General features: G+C 48.0%; 2 protein-coding genes across 5 annotated transcripts in view; both read left to right on the top strand.

Annotated features, from left to right (window-relative positions):
- The window catches only part of ENTPD2 (ectonucleoside triphosphate diphosphohydrolase 2), a 35,865-nt gene extending 20,930 nt beyond the window's left edge, over positions 1 to 14,935 (top strand). The window contains exons 2-9 of one of the 2 annotated variants that reach the window (XM_083721816.1): positions 412 to 529; positions 4,581 to 4,731; positions 6,990 to 7,149; positions 7,563 to 7,790; positions 8,428 to 8,697; positions 10,191 to 10,310; positions 11,328 to 11,462; positions 12,657 to 14,935. In XM_083721816.1, coding sequence (XP_083577942.1) covers positions 412 to 529; positions 4,581 to 4,731; positions 6,990 to 7,149; positions 7,563 to 7,790; positions 8,428 to 8,697; positions 10,191 to 10,310; positions 11,328 to 11,462; positions 12,657 to 12,860 — 1,386 coding nt within the window. In that variant the 3' untranslated portion in view covers positions 12,861 to 14,935. Of the gene's footprint in view, positions 1 to 411; positions 530 to 4,580; positions 6,375 to 6,711; positions 7,150 to 7,562; positions 7,791 to 8,427; positions 8,698 to 10,190; positions 10,311 to 11,327; positions 11,463 to 12,656 lie in introns of both variants that reach the window. The other variant, XM_083721817.1, reaches the window with a different exon arrangement.
- An 8,152-nt stretch (positions 14,936 to 23,087) lies between these two features.
- Positions 23,088 to 23,422, top strand: part of NPDC1 (neural proliferation, differentiation and control 1) — a 52,815-nt gene continuing 52,480 nt past the window's right edge. For all 3 annotated transcript variants that reach the window (XM_083721889.1, XM_083721890.1, XM_083721891.1), the window contains exon 1: positions 23,088 to 23,264. In XM_083721889.1, coding sequence (XP_083578015.1) covers positions 23,204 to 23,264 — 61 coding nt within the window. In that variant the 5' untranslated portion in view covers positions 23,088 to 23,203. The remainder of the gene's footprint in view (positions 23,265 to 23,422) is intronic.

Here is a 23,422-nt window from a genome sequence, read left to right on the forward strand (position 1 = left end):
TTTCCACAGTTGGACTTTGCACTGTGTGAAAAAGAACTTTCTTTTATCTGTCCTGAACCTTCCAGCATTCAGCTTCATCAGATGCCCACCAGTTCTAGCATTACGAAAGAGAGAGGGAAACTTTGCGCTTTCCCCATGCTATGCATTGTTTTATAAACTCCAATCCTGTCTCCTCTTGTCAGGTGTTTAAATATAATACTTAGCCATTGATCCCCATGCCTGCTACCTCTTGGTTGGGTTGGACAGGTGGGTTTTTCCTCTTGCTGGATCTTCACAACAGCCCTGTGAGGTGGTTTTGTGAGGCAGAGAAGCCTCTTGTCAAGAGTCACCTTTTGAGTTTCAAGGCTTGGCCATCTGTAAACCAGAGTTCCTTCTGAAGCTAACATCCCCCCCTTCTCTGTTTGTGCCCAGTATGGAATTGTTTTGGATGCCGGATCTTCCCACACTGCCATGTTCGTGTACAAGTGGCCTGCAGACAAGGAGAATGACACTGGGATCGTTAGTCAGCACAGCATGTGCGATGTAGAAGGTAAGTGTGGCTTGTGTGCAGTTAGGCATCCCAGCCTTCAGGGGGCGCTCTACCCCTACTGCAGCTCCCCTCATTCTGTTAACAGAATGGGAATGTATTGTAGAATTGGGGAGTTGGGGCATCTGACTGAAGGCTTACCTTTAAAAATCATTTTGAAATTAGAGGGTTCTGTCTGTAATTGGAGACAACAGCACTCAGTTCCTCAACGGATGTCACAGTTTGTTGGCAAGTTAAGGTACCGCAGGTCCTAGGCTTTGCAAGCTACAAGCAGATTACCTTAAATCTTAGCTGGTCAGCTGGTTAGGCTTACGAAAGATCTGTAGTCGACTCTGCTTGTTGCCACAGCCTGGAAGTTACAGGATCCTCCTTTAGCTCAGACCCACCTGTATCGTTTCTGCACCAAGGAAACCTATTTTCTCAAAGCAGAATTAAGTCTCACTTTAATTACGCAATTAAAATTGAAGCGATGGTCTGCTCTTGTCCTTGAAAAGCTCTCTGGCGCAGTGACAGAAAATGACCTGCCCCAGGAGAAAGCAAACTCCTGCATTTCTACCTGAGGGAAGATAGGAGAAAGCAGTGACTCATGGAGGGGCAATGGGAACTCTAGTCAGAAATCATTATTCTTCTTAACAGGGCTCAAATTGCCTCTGAGTTAGTGATGTGGCAGAATTATCTGCAACCCTGATTGGAAGACACTTGCAAAGATGCAGTAGACAACGGCCTCTCCTGGTCTGCCCCGCAGAGGACCTTAAGGTCCATGAATAATCATAGTTTAGAGGTCCCGGGTCCTAAGGAAGTCAGACTATCCTCCACCAGGGCCAGGGCCTTCTCAGTGATAGCTCCAACCTGGTGGAATGCTCTGTCCCAGGAGACCAGGGCCCTGCAGGATTTAACCTCCTTCCACAGGACGTGTAAGACAGAGCAATTCCGCCTGGCTTTCAATTCGAATTCAGCCTGATCTTTTATTTCCCTTCTCTTCCCTCCCCCTCCCCTTTTTATGGAGATTACCCGCTCTGGGATCCCACAGCTAATTCTCCCCTGGTCTCCTCGCTGGCCCAAATGGGACTAATTTGGCCAGCTAGCCCTGGTGATCATCTAAATGTTTATTGGATGGATTTTCCCCCCTAAATTGATTTTTGAATTCTGAATTTATTGTAATTCATGTTTTGTACTGTATTTTATGCTATTTTTTGTTGCATCAATTAAGTATTTTGAATTTGTTGTTGGCTGCCCTGAGCCCGGTTTTCTGAACCGGGAAGGGCGGGGTATAAATAAAAAATTATAATTATTATTAAGAGCACAACTCTGGGATTCCATCTTGCGCAATATGGCACTTGTTCCTTGTTGGGTCAAACTGGTGGCGCCTGCCTTGGGAGTGCGTTGTGGCGGCTGGCTCTGATCTGGCCATTGTCTGAGCTTTCCAATCTGGCTTTTGTACAGTGGGCATGCCACAGGAGAGGCTAGGTTGGCCAGTCAACTATTTTCTCCCTATCCCTTTTCCCACGGAGCGCCAGACAAAGAACCAGCCTCGCCCACCTGCTTTGAAATCTTTAGTGCCAACTTCCTTTTCTTTTTTTAAGGCAATGTGGTTTCTGTTCCAGAGCTGGCATCGGTTGGGCAAATGGCACAAAAGGCCCAGGTGCTTGTTTTCAAAACATAAAATATGTCACAATGGGAGGCCAGGCAGAGAGCCAGGTGGGTGCTCTGCCCATGCCAAACCAACAAATGGTTTTGGGACCCAGAGGGTGGCTCAACAGGGCGTGATTCGGCAATGTAAAGGGCACAAGTTAATCTCTTGGCCATTTCATGCTGGCTCTACACAGCTTTGGGGAAAGCTAGGAGGACTTTGGGACATGGGTGGCGCTGTGGGTTAAACCACAGAGCCAAGGGCTTGCCGATCAGAAGGTCGGCGGTTCGAATCCCCGCAATGGGGTGAGCTCCCGCTACTCGGTCCCTGCTCCTGCCAACCTAGCAGTTCAAAAGCACATCAAAGTGCAAGTAGATAAATAGGTACGACTCCGGCGGGAAAGTAAACGGCGTTTCCATGCGCTGCTCTGGTTCGCCAGAAGTGGCTTAGTCCTGCTGGCCACATGACCCGGAAGCTGTACGCCGGCTCTCTCGGCCTGTAGAGCAAGATAAGCACCACAACCCCAGAGTCGTCTGCGACTGGACCTAATGGTCAGGGGTCCCTTTACTTTTACCACAAAAGTGAAGCCCCCAGCCCCCTAAATTACACAGGCTTATACAGAGACATTCCCTCCATATGGTGGGGAGGGCCAGGGGTGCTGTAGCCCTGGGCACATGATTTTGAGGGGGTGCGAGCCAGGCTACCCCACACATGGATCCCCGCCCTGCCTGCTGCCAGGGGTCCCTGGGCCCTGAAGCCTGGCCTGGCCTTGCTGCTGTGCCCTCCTGCCCCCTCTCTGAACGGCCACCCGCCAGCGTTGGGGCCATGCAGATTCTCCTAACGATATCATTGCACACACTCTGCTTACATCTTCTCACATGTAGGCTCCCTATCAATGTGACCTATGGAAGAGTCATAGTTCAGCTGACAGAGCACCTGCCTTGCAAGCGGAAGGTTGCAGGTTCTATCCCTGCCAGCATCTCAAAGTAGTGAAAAAATGAACCTATGCTGCCAATTCTCGTAGTAGACCAGTATGAAGCAAGCAGGACATAGGCGACACACAAAACACTACCAAACCATTCTACGTTCTAAATCTTATATTAATAATCCAAAAATTGAGAGGACAAGGTAGAAAACTCATTCAAATTGTGTCCAAAAGGAATATTCAGTCTTTAAAGTTCCTTCAGCCAGGCTCCTGTTAGATATCAACAAAGATAAGTTTGATCAAAGGAAGTGTTGGCGATGTTGCGTTCAAGGGTTAGATATCAACGAAGATAAGATATCAACGAAGATATCAACGTTTGATCAAACTTACCTTTGTTGATATGTACAGGAGCCTGGCTAAAGGAACTTTAAAGACTGAATCTTGCTTTTGGACACAATTTGAATGAGTTTTCTGTTTTTGGCTTCTGTAGTAGATCTTGTACATAGCTCTCTCAATTTTTGGATTATTAATATAAGATTTACACCATAGAATGTGGTTTGTTAGCATCTCAAAGTAGGGCTAGGAGAGACTCCCTGCCTGAAACCCTTGAGAGCTATTGGCAGTGAGTGTAGACAATACTGAGTGTAGACAAGACCAATAGTCTGACTCTGTATAAGGCAGCTTTCCATGTTCTATGGCAATCTATATATCTAAACAGGAAACTAAGGTCTCATCCACACTTCCCCTTGTCCCGCTGCTTTCCCCCAGGGAAAACTCATTCTTTACCACTGAATTGGAGCAAACATCAATCAGATTTCCCCACAGATGAACGTTTGCTCCAATTCAGCTCCAAATAGTGAGTTTTCCCAGGGAAAGTGGCGGAACAAGCAGAAAACTGCTTGGACATGTGCTTTCTAGGCCAGGGACCAAAGGAAGTGTGGGTGAACCCTAACACAGAAAGTCTAATTTCAGATGTTCTTTGGAACACTATCTCAAGGGGATGGCCATGGCTCAATGGTAGAGCATCTTCCTTGCAAGCAGAAGTCCCAGGTGTTCACTCCTCAGTGGCATCTCCAGGCTCCCTGTCTGAAATCCTGGAGACCCATTGCTATCAGTCAGTGTAGACAATACTGAACTAAATAGACCAAAGGCCTGAGCTGATACAAAGCAGATTCCTATGTTCCTGCTTATGCCTACGTCAATACGGCCACCCACCACAACACACCACCCAACCAACCACTTGATGTCACCATGGCACCAGACGATTGACACTGTGGAGTTCAGTGGCGATCACTGTGTGATTGGAGGTGACGGAAGCCTCCTCTGAAGATGGACTTTCTGTGCCGTTGGCTGATTGCTGCTGGTAATGCACTTGCAGAGAGGCTCCCTGTGACCAATGGCGAACTGGCATGACCAGTACCACCTTCTCCTTTGAATGCCCATCCCCTGCTGTGCCCCTAGAGTGGGAATGATGGCTTTGTCTCTGGTTGAATCCGCAGGTGGTGGCATCTCCAGCTACGTTGCAGACCCCTCAGCAGCTGGACGGAGCTTGGAGGCATGTCTTGACCAGGCCCAGGATGATGTCCCGAAGGAGAGGCATGCAGCCACCCCTCTGTACCTGGGAGCCACGGCCGGCATGCGACTGCTCAAGTGAGAACTCCGTAGCCTAGCCTGGCATCTCGGGGCATTTTTTCATGCTTCTATCTATCATTGCCATGTCATCCTCATCACTGGTTGTCATGGCTGCAGCTCCCCAGGAACTGGCTTTCAGAGGTAGACTGCCTCTAAAGCTGGGGGCTCCAGACAGCCATCATGACTGGCTGCTCCTTCTCCCTTGAATTTGTCTAGTCTCTTTCTGAAGCCACCTAAGCCAGTGGTATCTTGTGGCAGTGAGTTCCATCGTTTGCTGCCCATCAACTTAATTAGATGATCCTCAATTCTAGTATTACAAGGCGGGGGAGGAACTTCTCTCCCTCCCTCCCTCCCTCCCTCTCTCTCTCTCTCTCTCTCTCTCTCTCTCACACACACACACACATTTTTATAAACCCCACTTGGGCCCTCCCACTATCTTAGAAACCTTTTTTCTGAGCCCCAAAGCTTTGAATACTGAAGGTGCTCTAATCCTTTGTTTGTACTCCATGGATCAGATCTATTTCCCACTTGGCTCTACTTCACAGCATCAAAATTAGACTCCCTGAGGGAGCTGTTTCCTTCCTCTCTGGACAGGTCCTAGACCAAAAGGTGCCCAGCTGAGTAGTATCTCTCTCCCTCTCTCTCTCTCTCTCTCCCTCTCTCTCTCTCTCTCCCTCTCTCTCTCTCTCTCTCTCTCTCTCTCACACACACACCCCTTTCATGCATTTTAACTTTTGAATATCACGTGCATGCTTGTGTGTTTGCATGTGTGTTTAAATTTTGCAATTATAACCCACTTTATTATTTTGGAGCATGATTTATCTCTGCCACATAGGATTACACATTTATTTTATTTATCTTGTTTCAGAAAATTTTACCCTGCTTGATTGTAAAACACACACACACACAAACACTGCAAAACAGTTCACAAAAAAAGATAAATCAATAAAATTGTCAATAAGAAAAATTAACAACAATTTAAGACTTTCGAATAGTTAAAATAACAATAGACAAAAAACAAATCAAAACTTTGCACCAACTCTGTAAACATCTGGGTAGGCGTAGCTGTGTTTTTAGAAAAGCACAGCCAAAGTTCCTGCCAGATATCGAGAGGCAGGGAATTCCAAATTGTAGGTGCTGCCACACTAAAAGATCCAATTGTTACATTTGCACACGTAGCTCTGATCACAATTTCTCATGCCCACAGTTTCTTTGAAGGGTGTTGACCATCACCAGTGCCCAGTGAGTAAGCCGTGTGCACATGAGCAATCAGTGTGTGTGCATTGGGGTTCTAGCAGACCCCCAAAACTGTTAACAAGATGCTTATGATAATATTTTATTCTCTTGTTAATTATGCTGTTTCGAAGGTTCATTTTATATTTGACTTCCTTTCACTCTGAATCTTTTAGATTATATTTTAGTTTCCTTTTGCTTTGAATGTTGCTCTGAATGTTTCTTCAGCAGTGTTTTATTCTGGATTGTTTTATTTGATGCTTCAGTGTGGTAAACAGCACTGAGGTTCCCCCCCCTTAAAAATATAAAACAACATAGAAATGCAATGAATGAACAACAACAGCAGCAGCAGCAACAAGACAACACTGGCCATCCAGTTCAGTTTTGCCTGCTTTGCACTATTTGCTGTTGAGTAGGGAGAGACGCAAGTGGTGCTGTGGGTTAAACCACAGAGCCTAGGGCTTGCCAATCAGAAGGTTAGCGGTTCGAATCCCCGCCACAGGGTGATCTCCCATTGCTCTGTCCCAGCTCCTGCCAACCTAGCAGTTCGAAAGCACGTCAAGGTGCAAGTAGATAAATAGGTACCGCTCCGGTGGAAAGGTAAACGATGTTTCCATGCGCTGCTCTGGTTCGCCAGAAGTGGCTTAGTCTTGACCCGGAAGCTGTATGCTGTCTCCCTCGGCCAATAAAGCGAGTTGAGCGCCACAACCCCAGAGTCGGTCATGACTGGACCTAATGGTCAGGGGTCCCTTTGCCTTTACCTAGGGGGAGTTGAAGGAAGGACCTCCCTGCAATCAGAAAGTTCTGGGTTCAATCCCTGTCATCTCCAGGTAGGGTTGTGAGACACCCCCTGCCTGAAACCATGGACAGCTGCTGCCAGTTAGTGCAGACAGCACTGAGCGAGGTGGACCTATGGTTGGACTCAGTATAAGGCAGCTTCCTACGTTCCCATGTTTCTGCACCCATGAATCTAGCTGGCTGCTTGGGTCACTGGTGTCCAACTTCCAGCCTGATCCAAACAAATGTTCTTGTTTTTTGAGCAGTCTCACTGACCCCGAGGCTTCGGACAGGGTGCTTGCAGCTGTGAGCTCCACTATGAAGCAGTACCCCTTTGACTTCCGTGGAGCGAAGATCCTGAGTGGAGAGGATGAGGGTGTGTTTGGCTGGGTCACAGCAAACTACCTCCTGGAGAACTTCATCAAGGTAGGAGAGTCTTTCTTTCTTTCCTCGACCCCTTTTTACTATATTAAACGTGAACCAAAGTCATTCACTGCCAGGTGTGGAACAGAACATTGCGACAGTACAGTTTCTGCCCCAAAGGCTTTGCATACAATGGTTAAAGCCAGAGGGGTTCCCTCTGGGTTCTGCTGGACTCCAACTCACATAAGCTCCTGCCTGCAGGCCCAGTGCTCAGGGGTGAAGGGAGTTGGTCCACCAACATCTGCCAGGGCACAGGTTCCCCATAAGAGAAACTCACCATGCAGAGAAAAAAGCATGCCTTGTAGAAAAGATGAGCATTCGGGTGCTCTGGCAAACTAAGTCAAGAGCCAGCAGGCTAGTTCTGTGCTTTGAAGGCAGCTCCTTTAAGATAACCATTCCTGTTCCTTTTAATTCAGTATGGATGGATTGGACAGTGGGTCCAGCCCAAGAAGAAGACCGTGGGCGCCATGGACCTGGGAGGAGCTTCCACCCAAATCACCTTTGAGACAAAAGAGACTATCGAGACACCTGCCAACGAGGTGGTGCTGCGGCTGTACGGGCAGACCTACAAGGTCTACACACACAGTTTCCTCTGCTACGGCAGGGACCAGATCCTGAAGAGGCTTCTGTCCAAGGTGCTGAAGGTAAGGGAGTAGGGTTGGAGGTGAGACATCTGGAGGCTGCCATCCTAACACAAAATTTCCAGTGGTAAGAGGCTCCCTCTGGACTTTCCTTCATTGGCTGTCTGCCAGGGATTCTTTAGTTGAGATTCCTGCATTGCAGAGGGTTGGACTGGGTGACTCTTGGGGTCCCTTCCAACTCCACAATTCAATGATAGTACAAACTCCAGGGGACGTGGGTGGCACTGTGGTCTAAACCACAGAGCCTACGGCTTGCCGATCAGAAGGTCGGCGGTTCAAATCCCCACAACGGGGTGAGCTCCTGTTGCTCGGTCCCAGCTCCTGCCAACCTAGCAGTTCGAAAGCACGCCAGTGCAAGTAGATAAATAGGTACCACTGCAGCGGGAAGGTAAACGGCGTTTCCGTGTGCTGTGCTGGTTCGCCAGAAGCGGCTTAGTCATGCTGGCCACATGACCCGGAAGCTGTATGCCGGCTCCATCAGCCAATAAAGCGAGATGAGCTCTGCAACCCCAGAGTCATCCATGACTGGACCTAATGGTCAGGGGGTCCCTTTACCTTTACTTTTTGCAAACTCCAGAGAATCCCAAAGGGCCTGGTTTTTGGTTGGTTGACTCAGACTGGTTATTTTCACCCACAACAGGCCGAAAGGTATGTTCTCCAGGTGAGCAACCCCTGCTGGCCCACAGGATACTGGAAGAACTTCACAGCGGCAACCATCTATGACTCACCATGCACTGAAGCGGAGAAGCCGACCAGCTACTTCCCCACCGCTATCGTCAACATGAGTGGCTCTGGAAACGCAGCCAAGTGCCAGCAGCACGTGGAGAGCCTCTTCCAGTTTACTCTGTGCCCCTATTCCCACTGCTCCTTTGACCACGTCTTCCAGCCAAGTGTCACAGGGAACTTTATTGTGAGTAGCTCGAGGCGGCGGAATGTCATGGGAGAAGGGAGGCCTACTTTGAGCCTTGGCTCAAATAGCAGGACCAGTATTCAGAATACACAAAATGCAGATGGAAAAGGGTGCCTCTGGGCATGTTCAGAGTACATTGCATTTGCCGCCAATTAATCAGGGTCTTGCAAAGGATTTAAGGGGAAGGGCTGCAGCTTAGAGCACTTGCTTTGCATGCAGCAGGTCTCAGGTTCAGTCCCCAGTGGGATCTCCAGGTAGGACTGGGAAAGACGCCTTGTCTGAAACCCTGGAGAACTGCTGCCACTCAGTGTAGGTGATGCTGCGCAAGATTAACTGGTCTGACTTGGTATAAGGCATTTTCCTGTTTTCATTAGAGGAAGGGAAAACAGTGACCTCCAAGTCATAGTTCAGCCTTCAGCCCTCCACCCTGATCTGGCCAAAACTTCCATGACTATTCATATTTTTCCTAGTTTCTAATCTCCTTCAAATTCTGTGAACCCGAACACTGCAGTTATTAGATTAAACCATAGCTGCACGCTTTGCAGGGGGCCAACTTGAATAAAATATTTCAGGGGTGGGGCGGAGACCCTGATCCACACAATAAATAACAAAATGCAGCGCACACATTTGAATGGCAACCCCCATCAACTTTGGGGGTAGTGGTGGCCCTCTCAAATATTTTACTGGGGGGCTGAAGGGACCTTGGCCCCTAGGAGTTGGCTCCTACCATGCTTTGTTTTGTGTGTCTACTTTTATTGGTCTGTGGCTGTATGAACAATTCATTCATTTGGATTTCTTAAATGAATACCTGCCTCTCTGTTTTCTAGTTTCAGGGATTTTGTAAACTACTGCCCCCTACTGGGGAATGTTTGAATAACACCCCATTTTCCCCTAAACAATTTGGGATGTTATTTGCTTGCACCACTGGTCACACAGAGAAATGCAATGTGCGGAGACGCGGCCTGAGACTGTGTGGGAAAGTTCCTGGAGAGGAGGAGTCCTAGTGGGCCCCTGGGAAGTGGGGGGGACCTTTAGGCCTCTCAACTGCTTCAACAGGGTAAGACCTCCTAGAAAGCGTTGCTGAGACCACTGGGCTGGAGCTGTGGTCTGTCTCCTTGAATGAAGAATTAACTTCACTGGTCTCATAGCATTTATGGTACTGTTGCTGACCTACACCTGACTCCGGCCCTGACACAACTGGTATTCAGAAGCATTTCTGCCTCTGACTGTGGAGTCAGAGCATAGTCATCATGGATAGGGGCCACTGATAGCCCCGCCCCTACATGAATTTGGCCTCCTTTAAGGCCATCCAAGTTGCAGTCTCCTGTGGGAAGGAGTTCCATGGTTTAGCTTGGTGCTATGTAAATCAGTCCCTTTTTTAATAAAAAAAATAAACAATAAAATGAAATTGATTATTATAATGACCAGGAAGTGCGACCAGTGGTATGCCACACCCTTCTCACCTTCTTCTCCTTCCTCCTCCTCCTCAACAGGCCTTTTCTGCCTTCTTCTACACTGTGGATTTCATCCAGTCGCAAATGAAGAGACATGTGGCCACCCCAAGCGACCTGGAGCAGGCTGCTAACGAAATATGCAACGCAACTTGGTCCGAGGTGGGTTTCCTCATAAGGGGGGCTTTTACAATGCAAACTGAAGCATGCTCCAGACATTTAGGTCCTGGCAGTTTAAGAAGAAATCTGATATTTCAAAAGATTTCACTTTCAGCTGTAGGGTAGCATGGTGTATAGTGCAGATACCTTCTTAGACCCAGGACCCAATTTCACCCAAACATGCATTTGGGGGACCCATATCTTAATCTTTTATCTTATATTTCTGCTGTGACCCTCCTTGGGTCAGGCTGTGACCCACTGGCAGGTCCCAGCCCACCAGTTGAAGACCAGTGGGATAGCGTTGGGGCAGGATCCTGAGCTGCGAAGCTCACATTGAGTGACTCACTCTCTCTCTCTCTCACTTAGCCTAACCTACTTTGCAGGGCTGTTGAGACAAAATGGTGTGGGTATGGGAAGGGGAGGGAGAGGGAGAGGGAGATGGAGAAAGAACCTTGTGTACCACCTAGTGTTTCTTGGGGGAAAGGCAGAGTGTAAGTGGATCAAGGACCATACCTGTTGTGATTCCTTCATCACAGGGGGTTGATGTAGGTGGCCCTTTGTCTCCCTTCCATCTCTTCAATTCTGTGATTTCCTTCAGGACCAGGAAAGAGGCAAAAACAGGGACAAAGAAAAGATACAGCCATGCAAAATTGAGGAAAGGGCAGAGGGCTCTGCAATGCCCCTTTTTGGATAACTGGAGATGTCCTGGAAGCTGGGAGGTTAATTATGTGGGTGACATAACTGAGATTAGACGGCAGCTCTTAACACAGCAATGAGGGACCTTTTTCAGCCAGATGGCTGCATTTCCTCACAGGAAACCCCGCAGGCCAGTGAGTCTGGGGTAGGAGAATGGGTTGAACAGGAGGAGTAGCCTGTGAGAGCTAGGAACACCCTCCCCTCAGGCGGGACAGGACCCAAGAAGGTTGGGAGGTGGCCTGCAGAGCTGTGCTTTGCATTTGAGAAGAATTTCAAGCCCTTTCCCTTCCCTCCTCTCTTCCTGCCATGCTTCTGTAAATCTAGCTTCTTGAGAAAGCACCAGGGCTAGAGAAGAGGCTTCCCGATTACTGTTCAGCGACCACCTTCATCTACCTCATCCTCACGCGGGGCTACAAATTTGACAACAGCACCTTCCCCAACATCGCCTTCCAAAAAAAGGTAAGAACCTGAGAAAAGGCTCATGGATCAGGCCAAGGGACCATCAGGTCCAGCATTCTGTTCTCACAGGTACCAGTCAGGTGCCTCTCCTGAGAAGCCTGAAGCAGGCCCCCAGCACGAGTCCTCTCCCCTCATGAGGTTGCCAGAAGCTGGCATTCAGGAGCATTTCTACCTCTGACAATGCAGAGCAGAGCCATCCAAATTGGTGGCCATCACTTCCTCCTGTGGGAGAGAGTTCCCTAGTTTAACTAGGCTCTGTGTGAAAAAGGACTTCCTTATATCGGTGCTGGATCTTCCAACTTTCAGGTTCATTGGATGTCCATGGGTTCTGGCGTTAAGTGAGAGGAATAAAAGCTTTTCCCCATCTACTTCTATCATGTCCCCCCTTACTAGGCTTTCCTCTAAACTAAAGAGTCCTGGGCCACCATGCCATTAAAACTCTATGATCCCACTTTAAACAGTGCTGGCTTCCCCAAAAGAACCCCGGGAACTGTAGTTTGCTAAGGGTGCTGAGAGCTGTTAGGAGGCCTCTATTCCCCGTCTCAGATCTACAATTCCCAGAGTGGGACTTGAAGGTAGTGGAACACTGGGAATTGCAGCTCTCTGAGGGGAATGGAGGGGTCTCCTAAAAACTTCCAGCACCCTTAATGAACTACAGCTCCCAAATAATTCTTTGGGAGAAACCAGCACTGTTTAGAGGAGTATCGTGCCTCTTTGAATATATGGTGTGAATGTGGCCCAAGTCTATAATACATACACAAAGTGTGCCTAAGCACATAAATTGAATTTAGATGTAGACCTAGGTAGAGAATGATCTATATTTAAATTAAACATGGTCATTCTGTTTCCTCCTAAGTTTATCTTTTGCTGCTTGCTATCTGTCTCAGATTCCAACCAACGTGTTTCAATAACCAATATGAGCCTCCCCACCCCCACCCCCCAAAAAAAACCCAGTTGTGCTTTTGGTAACCTGTATACTGACCGCAAAAAAGCAGTTATGTTCTTAGCAACATGAATTCTTCTGAAACATGCACAGCCCTGTTGTTTGATGGTGATGCAGGGAGCTTTGAGAGGTGACCTGCTGATCGCTGTGGTGCTTGAGTGAGGGAGTGCTTTGTAGTGGAAGTAGCTACAGGAGAAGCATTGCCAGTTGTGTGAGTCTTTTTACAACATTTTCTTTGTTCTTACATGCAGGCTGGGGACACATCCATCGGCTGGGCCCTGGGATACATGCTGAACCTCACCAACATGATTCCGGCCGAGGAGACCAGCTTCTGGAAGGGCACAGCGTACGGCCCCTGGGTTGGCGTGGTCCTCCTCTTCGTTGCCATCATCCTGGTCACTGTGGCAAGCATCTTCTGTCTGCTGAGATCCACCAGGGGACGGGGAATGATGTAAAGGGCAGTCCTGAGCAGGTGGGAGCCCAGTACGGTGGGGTTTATGTGAAGATGGCGGGTCTTCCTGGGCCACATCCAATGTCCAGCCTGACCATACGGCTTGTTGGCTTGGATCCCCTGTGGAGATCAGAACCCATTCCTCACGTGCCCCATACCCCAAACCACAACTACAGCCTAGAGGGAGAGGAGATGGTGACTGATTCTGGACACAAAAACTGTTCATCTGAGGCTTGTGATGAAGCCCTTGTTTGCATCCAAGAGTGCTGCAGTCTGAACAATCGACTTCCTTCATTTTCTTCCATTGTTGAAGAGCCAGTGAAAATCACAAGGAGTGGTTGTGGTTGTTCTTGTTTTCTTTTAATAAGGACTCCAGCTGAAAGCAAGGTTTTTCTGGACTTCCACCCACTCCTCTGCTCTGCTTGCATATCTGTTACTTATTGAAGCTCAGGGACTTATTGAATCTACCATGAATGCTTTGTTCTTGGCAAGACTCCAGCCCTGGGAAGAAATATTGGGGGGGGGGAATTGGGGGGGAGCTCAACTTTTTGCATTACAAACAGACCAGTGTGGCTGAAATCTGGCACTGTAGATAAGCACCAGGTGTGGCACAAATTGCACCAGAGATGTGGGCACCTGTGGTTCTGCTTTCTTTGAGCTCCCCCAGGGCCACCCAACCATTGAGCAAAGTGAGGCAGCAGGTGTGGGTTGCTGAGAGGCGGCAGAGAGACCTGTGTGCAGCTCAGCGGTAGAGCTCCTGCTTTACATGCAGAAGGTTCAGTCCTTGGCTACACCTCCATATAGGACTGGGAATGTCCCCTGCATGAACCCCTGCTGTCGGACAGGGCTGAGCTAAGTGGATCAGTGACCTGACTCAATGGAAGGTCGCTTTCTAAGTTATTGGCCCCTGAGCCAACTTGCTGCCCATGGGAGCTTTGGAGAATGCTGCCATGGTTGAAGTAAGATGGGACAGCCACTCTAGTCAACTATCCAGGAGTGGGATCTCTTGCCTTTTACCTCAGGCAGCAATATGTATGCCCCCAACTGACTTCCTAAAGCTTCTTATGGTAGTCTGCTAACATTGCATTCAAGAGTGTCATCCAAAATTAAAACACCAAAGACAAATCTTGAATTTGAAGCCTACCCATCGTAAAGACTTCAAACTGGTTTAGTCTTCAATCCTGAACAGCACTCACTTACCTGGGCATAAGCTCCACTGAACTCAGTGGGACATGCTTCTGTGTAAATGTGGGTAGCAGGAATGCACCACTGATTTTTTAAAACAACTATTATTATTATTATTGGTATTTGCTTGCTTTCCTGGAAACTCTGAACTGTGCAGGTGGAGGTGAAAGTGGGTTGAAGGTCTCTGAAGGAGGAGCTGCAATTCCAGGATAAGGAAATCACTATTTTTTTCATGAAAAATTCCAGGTGGGGCAGCTGGGAAACTGCATTTAAATATACTGTACTAACTTGATTTGAAATAATTTGATGAGGGGTGGAGAGAGAAAACATCACCCCACCCCTTCACAAATTTTGGCTGTTTTTACATCAAATACACCCCCACATGTGGCTCATTTATTCCAGGATCCTGTTCTCACAGTGGCTAACTGGACCTTGGTGCAAAACAGACAAGCTTGCAGTGGTTTCTTCCTCACCCCAATACTCCTTGGCATATTCTGCACTCTTAAAACAAAACGCAGCTATATGTATGTGTGTGATATATTCCATCTGTTTTCCTTTTAAAGAAAAACACTGCACGTCTTTAAAAAAAGCAAATAAAAACATCTCATAGATACCAACATTTGGCGTGCTTAGCTGAGGAGTTAGTTATTGATCATTGTGAGCCCCTGGTTTGCCTCCAAGCAGCAACTTCAGCATCAGGAGAGTGACAAAATATTTTCTACCATTAGAATCCATTGCTTTTAGGGCTGGTTTCCAGACAGATTCACTGGTGTTGTGGAAGAAGGAGCCTGTCAATTTCAGTTGCTCCCCATTTCTCATTCCCTTCATTATGTTGAATTTGCTCCATTTTTGCATGTTTGTGATTTGTTTATTAAAAAACACATTAAAAATTCATATGCATTTGTGTTTCGTTTCTCCTAACATAGAGATTTTTGAACACAATCTTGCCTAATAAAATGCACTGCTGCATGCTACTACTCCAGACATTTCCCTGATGATGATGATGATGATGATGATTTATTTATACCTCGCCCATCTGGCTGGGTTTCCCCAGCCACTCTGGGCAGCTTCCAACAGAATATTAAAATACAATACAGTGGTTCCTTGAGATACAGATGCTTCAGGTTACAGACTCCACTAACCCAGAAAATAGTACCTCGGGTTAAGAACTTTGCTTCAGGATGAGAACAGAAATTGTGCGGCAGCTGCAACAGCAGCAGTGGGAGGCCCCATTACCTAAAGTGGTATCTCAGGTTAAGAACAGTTTCAGGTTAAGAACAGATCTCCAGAACAAACTAAGTTCTTAACCTTAACTGTAGTCTATTATGGTAAATATTAAAAGCTTCCCTAAACAGGACTGCCTTCAGATGTCTTCTAAAAGTCTGGAAGTTGTTTTTCTTTTTGACATCTGGAGGGAGGGTGTTCCACAGGGTGGGTGCCACTACCGAGAAGGCCCTCTGCCTGGTTCCCTGTAACTTGGCTTCTTGCAGCGAAGGAACCGCCAGAAGGCCCTCAGCACTGGACCTCAGTGTCCTGGCAGAACATGGCGGTGGAAACGCTGCTTCAGGGATACTGGACTGAGGCCATTTAGGCTTTAAAGGTCAGCACCAACACTTTGAATTGTGCTCGGAAACGTACTCGGAGCCAATGCAGATCTCTCAGGACCAATGTTATGTGGTCTAGGCAACCGTTCCCAGTCACCAGTCTAGCTGCCACATTCTGGATTAGTTGTAGTTTCTGGGTCACCTTCAAAGGTAGCCCCACATAGAGTGCATTGCAGTAGTTCAAGCGAGAGATAACTAGAGCATGCACCACTCTGGCAAGACAGTCCGTGGGCAGGTAGGGCCTCAGCCTGCGTACCAGATGGAGCTAATAAACAGCTGTCCTGGAAACAGAATTGATCTGCGCCTCCATGGACAGCTGTGAGTCCAGAATGACTCCCAAGCTGTGCACCTGGTCCTTCAGGGGCACAGTTACCCCATTCAGGACCAGGGAGTCCTCCACACCTGCCCACCTCCTGTCCCCCCAAAACAGTACTTCTGTCTTGTCAAGACTCAACCTCAATCTGTTAGCCACCATCCATGCTCCAACCACCTCCAGACACTCACACAGGACCTTCACCACCTTCACTGGTTCTGATTTGAAAGAAAGGTAGGACTGGATATCATCCGCATACTGATGAACGCCCAGGCCAACCCCCCTGATGATCTCTCCCAGTTGCTGCATGTAGATGTTGAAAAGCTTGGGGGAGAGAACAGAACCCTAAGGCACCCCAGAAGTGAGAGCCCAGGGGTCTGAACACTCATCCCCCAACACCACTTTCTGAACATGGCCCAGGAGGAAGGAGCGGAACCACTGTATAACAGTGCCCCCTCTAGACGGTCCAGAAGGATGTTATGGTCGATGGTGTCAAAAGCTGCTGAGAGATCCAGCAGAACTAGCTCTCACCTTTGTCCCTAGCATTGGTTGGTTTCACTCATCCAAGCAGCCTGTTCACATCCTTGGAGGTAACAGATTGGAATTGATCCCACGCAACTTGACTAGACAGGACTCTAGTCCTCTGCTGAGTGGTTGCTGAACAACTCCCAGCCCTGCTCCCACGGTGGAGTCTACCTCTTCCCAAATCTGAGCGACTTTATGTGCAAAAAAATTTGTAAAATCATTGCAGGAGATCATGTGGCCCATACTGGGCCCCGATGTAGCAGGTGGTTCCACTAAATTGCGGACCACCTGAAAAAGTCTCCTGCTGCTGTTTTCTGCAGATGCAATAGAGGCGGTGAAGAAAGTCCTCTTCACTGTCGCTATCGCCAATTGGTAGGCTTGACACTGAGCTCTAACCCATGTCCGGTCAGCTTCAGAATGAGTTATCTGCCACCAGCGCTCTAGCTGTCTCAGTGATTGTTTCATTGCCCTCAGATCCATGAAAAACCACAGGGCTGTCCGGGCTCCATGCAATCAGAGAGGGCGCTTTGGAGCTAAACAGTCAGTAGCCTTGGTTAACTCCACATTCCAGCGGGCCACCAGGAATCAGCTGAAAGGCCATCAACATGGGATAAAGCATCCCCTACTACTCTCTGGAAACCATTTGGATCCATTAAGTGGCAGGGGCGGACCATCCGAATTGGTCCCACCTCCCTGCAGAGGGGAAGGGTCGCGGAGAAGTCCAGTTGCACCAGGAAGTGATCTGACCATGGCACTTCTTTAGTTTCATTTTTATTTAGTGTCAGATCACCCACGTCACTAGAGGTGAACACCAGGTCTAAGGCATGTCCGCGGTTATGAGTTGGGCCAGACTTATTCAGGGACAGCCCCATGGAGGCCATGCTTTCCACGAAGTCCCGAGCGGCCCATTGTAAGGTCATGTTGGCATGATTAGTCCTCAAACTATGACTAAACCTGCCTCCTCAGTAATGACATGGTCTGGTCTTAGCGTAACTCCTCCTCCTACCTGTGATCACTGAGATCGGTTATCCCAATGTATCCCCCCCTGTGGAACCTGCCCCAGCCATTTTGTTGGCTGGGACCCACTCCCAGGCAGCCCTGACCCCTCCCCTTAAGAACAAAATAAAACCTAAAACAACAACACCACCACACACACACACACAAAATAAAACAATACAAACCAAAAACAGTAAAAATTACAAACATACCAAAATTAAACACATTCCCAAACCCGACTAAACATCCATCCCACCCCCCACACCAAAACCAAAAATTTTAAAGGGGAAAAAAGAATTTTAAAAAACATTTTTAAAAGAACTCTGCGCTGTTCTGAGTCCTCCTGGGCAGCAACAGCAGCAGCTGTTTCAGTTTGTGCCCATGAATTGGTTCAGGAATTATTTCAACTGTGAACTGAAACGTATTTCGCCATCCTCCCCTAAGCAGATACCTTTTGCATTTTGCATATGTGTAGTGGGGGGACATGCCCTGATTTGGGGTTTGCTCCAAGAATGCGCTTCTAAAATCCTCAGAATGCTGTTGATGGAATGGCTGAAGGAAGAAATGCAAAGTCCAAGTAGGGATTTGGGTTAGGGTATTATTATGTAAGCTGGTGGTGCTAGAGGTTGAACCTGGAAACTTTGCACCTGCAAAGCAGGTTCTCAACCACAGATCCTTCCCAACAAATCAGGTTACAATTTCACAGTGGGGAACCTTTTCTGAGACGCCAAGAGCCACAATTCCTCCACAGTCCCGTGACACCACATGCCAATGGTGGGCAGAGCCACCAACCTCCTGTGACACCACATGCCAATGGTGGGCAGGGCCAAAGACAAAAGTAGGAGGAGCAACGGATGTGACTTTTGCCCCTGGGTGGTATGCTAACATTCCAAGAGGCTTTTACACATGTAGGGATCTCTCAAAGGCACATTCCTGCCAGGCAAATAGACCTGGAGGGGTTGCTTCCCCCACCCCTGGACCTGAGTCCCCTCACACCTCTGGCCAGGAGTACTGCTAGGTACTCAGACATCTTGGGCCACAGGCCCAGGACACAAATTGTCAAATTCAGGCTGAAGGTGGGCAGAGGTGGAGGGGAATGCAAACTGTGGCTTTTGCAGCCAGGGTTTCCTCTGAGCTACGGGGTGGCTGCGGGATTTTCAGGGCCCAGCACACTGCATGTGCCAAACCCCACAATGAATCTAACACATTTGTGTGTGTGTGTGTGTGTGTGTGTGTGTGTGTGTGTGAAATGTCCTCCAAAAGGGTTAAACTTCAATGGATTCCTCCTCCTCTCCTCAAACTGGGCGGGAATTATGTGGGTTTATTAAACCCCACTCCTCAGCTGAAGGCCACCCAATGGCTTGCAATTCTGAAAGACACAACACACAAGGAAAAGGGGATGAGGAGGGAGAAGGGTTGGAAACAAAAATCAAACTTGTGCATCTGTTCTTACATTAACCAGTTCAGGTACCCTTACGGAATGGCTGTTGCTAAGAGACAGTGGAGGTAGGACAATGGAAAATCTTGGCTTACTTACTCATCTTCTGGCCTAATGGCAAATAATTCAGATCGGATCCCAGCCTCACAAAGCGGCTCAGAGCTAGAGTTGCTCTGGCAGTGTTGGTGGTGAGGGCTGCACTGCCACAAGGATGACTCCATTCATCCTTCATGCCACAGCATGCATCCACCCCGAGCACCAGCAAACCATGCTATGCTGCTGGGCATGACTAACACAGGTCCATTTCTGTGGGTCTAGTTGGGGTGTCCAGGTTCACTTGTTTTCCTCTTCCCTCCCTAATAATAATAACAATAATAATAATAAATTTTATTTATATCCTGCCCTCCCCAGCCAAAGCCGGGCTCAGGGTGGCTAACAACAATAAAATAGTGCAACATTCTAAAAACATTTCATTATAAAAATTAATTTAAATCAAATTAATGGCAACCATTGGGCTAGAGTTCTATGAGGATTACCGAAGGAGGGGGTCAGCCTGTGCCTTGGCCAAAGGCCTGGTGGAACAGCTCCGTCTTGCAGGCCCTGCGGACAGATGTCAAGTCCCGCAGGGCCCTAGTCTCTTGGGATAGAGCGTTCCACCAGATTGGAGCTGCAGCTATCCACTTTTCCTTTTATGTTTCATTTTTTTAGACCGTAAGCCTGAGAGACAGGGACTGTTTTATCTCCACTTACCTATAAGCTGCTCTGGGTGACTTTCCTAATTGAAGTGCACAGTATAAATGCTTTGAATAAATAAAATTAAACAAAACAAAAAAGTGGGGGAAGGATGTCTCAGGACCTCTGGGCAGTGCGGCAATTGCTTTCAGGCAAATTTGAAACTTACAGTTAAGATGTAGTGAAGGATTTGTCCAGTTGGGCTTTAGGTACCTCTAGATCTGAAGCTGGTGTGGAGGTTTTTGGCCATAAGATGGCATTGTTATGTTATGCTGTAGGAAAATGAACTGTGATTTAAGAATGGGCGGGCTCTACAATCTAGCGGTTTTCGAGTTGCTGCCAGCTCATATGTAGCAGGTATTCTTGTTTTAGGAGTGGGGTGCATTGTGAGTAACCATGATGGTGAAGCAATGTCCCAGCTTGCCTTTGATAGCAGAATGGTACCACTTTTGTAAATAAAAAACAATGCATTCCTTTTCTTATTACTGAATTTGTTTTTATCTGGCCCTTCCAATGAACACAGGACAGTGAGACTGGCTCACCCTCACCCCTCCATTTCATCATCACAACAACCCTGTGAAGTAGGTCCCTTAGGGTAACAGTGGCTGGTCTAAGGTCACCCAGTGAGCTCTGCAGCTGCATGGGGTTTTGGATCTAGATGGCCACAGGCCTAGTCAATGAGACTAGCCAGAGTATGGTTACCAGACGTCCCTGTTTCCCGGGGAAAGTCCTCGGATTTACAAATCTGTCCCTGGACAAAATCTGTCCCTGGAATGTCCCCAGATTTCATTTAATGTTCCCAGATTTAACGTATTTTTTGCTCTATAAGACTCACTTTTTCCCTCCTAAAAGGTAAGGGGAAATGTGTGTGCATCCTATAGATCGAATGCAGGATGCGCAGCCATCCCAGAAGCCAGAACAGCAAGAGGGATTCAGAATATTTTTTTTCTGTTTTCCTCCTCCAAAAAATACCGCATTTTTCGCCCTATAGGACAGACTTTTTCCCCTCCAAAAATGAAGGGGAAGTGTGTTTGCGTCCTATGGGGCGAATGCAGGCTTTCGCTGAAGCCTGGAGAGCGAGAGGGGTCAGTGCGCACCGACCCCTCTCGCTCTCCAGGCTTCGCGCAGCTCCCATGGCTTCCAGAGAGTTGCCTGAATGCTGACGCCTGGGCGCGCTAAGCTCAGCGCACCCAGACTTCGCGCAGCTCTCCGCAAAGCACGGGAGCCCAGTACTGGGCTCCCACGGCTTGCGGAGAGTTGCCTGTTCTGGGGGCTGGGGTCGGGGGAAGCTCGGGCTTCCCCCGCCCCAGCCCCTTGCCTGGGGGAAAAATAACAATTTCCCCCCCTTTATTTCCCCCCAAAAAAACTAGGTGCGCCTTTTGGGACGGTGTGTCCTATAGGGCGAAAAATACGGTAGGTGCGTCTTGTGGTCTGGTGCATCTTATAGAGCGAAAAATACAGTATATTTTAAGTGTTGTAGATTTAATAGTAGGGAATGGTTCAGTGGCCCAAGACACATCATATGGAGACTTCCAGCGAGGCAAAATGGTGGGCGCCACGGCAGCGGGCAGCTCCTGCGCTCCCGGGCTGGCTCTGGGCTGCTGAGACCGCTGCTGCCATTGCCAAGGGGAAACCGGGGACGCCCAGTGCGTCAACTGGGGAAACCACTGAACACTCCTCATGACCCAAATCGAGCTGGGAGTGAGAGCATCTGGCCACCCAGCAGACTGCCCAGCAGTGCTCCAGGGCCAGGAAAACCCTGGAGCTGATGCAGGGAGAAGGAGGAGAGGAGAAGGAGAAGGAAGAGAGAGAAAGAGGAAGGAGAAAAAAGAGGGGAGCTATTAATGCCACTGAGGAGATGTAGGAGAGCTCTGGGAGGGCAAGGACATGTGGCCAAGCCCAGGCCTGATCCGAGCCTACTCCATGGCGGCTAGCACTCTAAGAGAGCAGACTGGGGGCCAGAGGAAGCCGCGCGACAGAGGAGACCACAGAAGAGAAGATAGTACTTCTTTTTTAAAAAAAAACACAAGTCTTTTTAATAACTTTTAAAACCCCTCTGCCCTAAAAGTTGGCTCCTGTGCTCTGGCTTAAGGTTACCAGATTTTTTTCAAAGAATCTGGGGACACTTTTTTTTTGAAAAGAGAAAAAAAGTGTCCCCAGATTCTTTGAAAAAAATCTGGTAACCTTAAGCCAGAGCACAGGAGCCAACTTTTAGGGCAGAGGGGTTTTCATGCCCACCCCAATAAAAGCCCCTCCCAAAGGTAATGGGCACTGCCATTCAAATAGTGTGTGTGCACTGCATCACATGACTAATTATGCAGGGTAGGTCTTACCTGTCCCCCCCAATATTTTATTCAAGTTGGCACACACACAACCACAATTTTAAACAGTATTATTTTAAATTGTAGTACAGTTCCTAGCACTTTTAGGCCCCCATCCTATATAGACACACACCTAGAAGGAATTAAATCCACTGAACAAACTTATTTCTCAGTGGACATGAATAGAATTGCGTTATTAGGTACTTTGCAATATACTAATTTTTAAACTTCTGAATCATTAATAACAATGATTAATAATAATTATGGGACATGCTTCAATATTAATCAACCAATAATCATTAATAACAACAGAATAATAATTAGAGTATTTCATTTTTATTGCTAATGACTAATAATAATAACAGTGCATGCTGTAGTATTATAAAAAACCAATAATCATTAATAACAATAAAATAATAAGCAGAATATTGCTTCTTATTATTCATGGTTAATAACAGCAGCAATAATTATTAATCACTGTAAGTTTGGGGAGTATTTCTTTTTTTATTATCAGTGACTAATAATAATAATAAGAGAGTATGAATATTAACCAACCAATTAATAATTAACTGTAAAATGGTAAGGAGAGTATTTCATTTTTATTATTTATGGCTAATAATAATTAAAAAGATGTTTTAGTATTAAATAAACCCATCAGCATTAATAGCAATAAAAAAGTCGTGCGGGTATTTAGTATATAGTATTAATGACTACTACTACTAATAAAAATAATAACAGATTATGCTTTAGTATTACGCAATTGACCATCATCAATAACTATGAAATAACGGCGAGAGTATTTCTTTTTTTCATCAGTACTACTAGAGCATGCTTTGATATTATTGGCCAAACATTAATAAAAAAAACATGTCCCGGGGCTTAAGCGCCACCGGCGCGGCCAGGTAGAGGCGGCGGGGGCGGAGCTTTGCGCGCTGCGCCCGGCACCCGCCTCGCCCTTTCCCTCCTGCGTCCCGGGGCGATTGCGAAGCCCGGTTGCACCTGCGGCCACTCGCGGCTACGGCCAGGTGGGCGGCGCGGGGCGAAGCCTGCTGACCAAAGGAGGGCTGCCATTGGTCCCTCGCGCGCGCCCGCCCCCTCCCCGCCGGCTGGCCCCGCCCGGGCTCTGCTTTGCTCATGCCAGCGCAGCGCTGCTCCCTCGGCTCCCCTGTGCCGCATCGCCAAGCAGCCGCCGCCACCGTCGCCGCGATGCTCCGCCGGGCCAGCCGCTGAAGGATGAGCGCCGCTCCCTTCCTCCGCCTGCTGCTCCTGACGCCCCTCGCCTGGGGCCTCCTCAGTAAGCCCCCTCCCCCTCTGGGGGTCTCTCTCTCTCTCTCTCTCTCTCTCTGGGCCTCCCCCGCCTGCGGGCTTTCTCTCCTCCCGGTCGCTGTGCCCCCCCCCTGCACCCATCCCCTCCTGGATTTTCTCTTCAGTCCTAATCTCCCCCACCATTAC

The sequence above is a fragment of the Podarcis gaigeae genome, assembly GCF_964106915.1.
Source record: "Podarcis gaigeae genome assembly, chromosome: Z".
In the NCBI taxonomy this organism is placed as follows: domain Eukaryota; kingdom Metazoa; phylum Chordata; class Lepidosauria; order Squamata; family Lacertidae; genus Podarcis; species Podarcis gaigeae.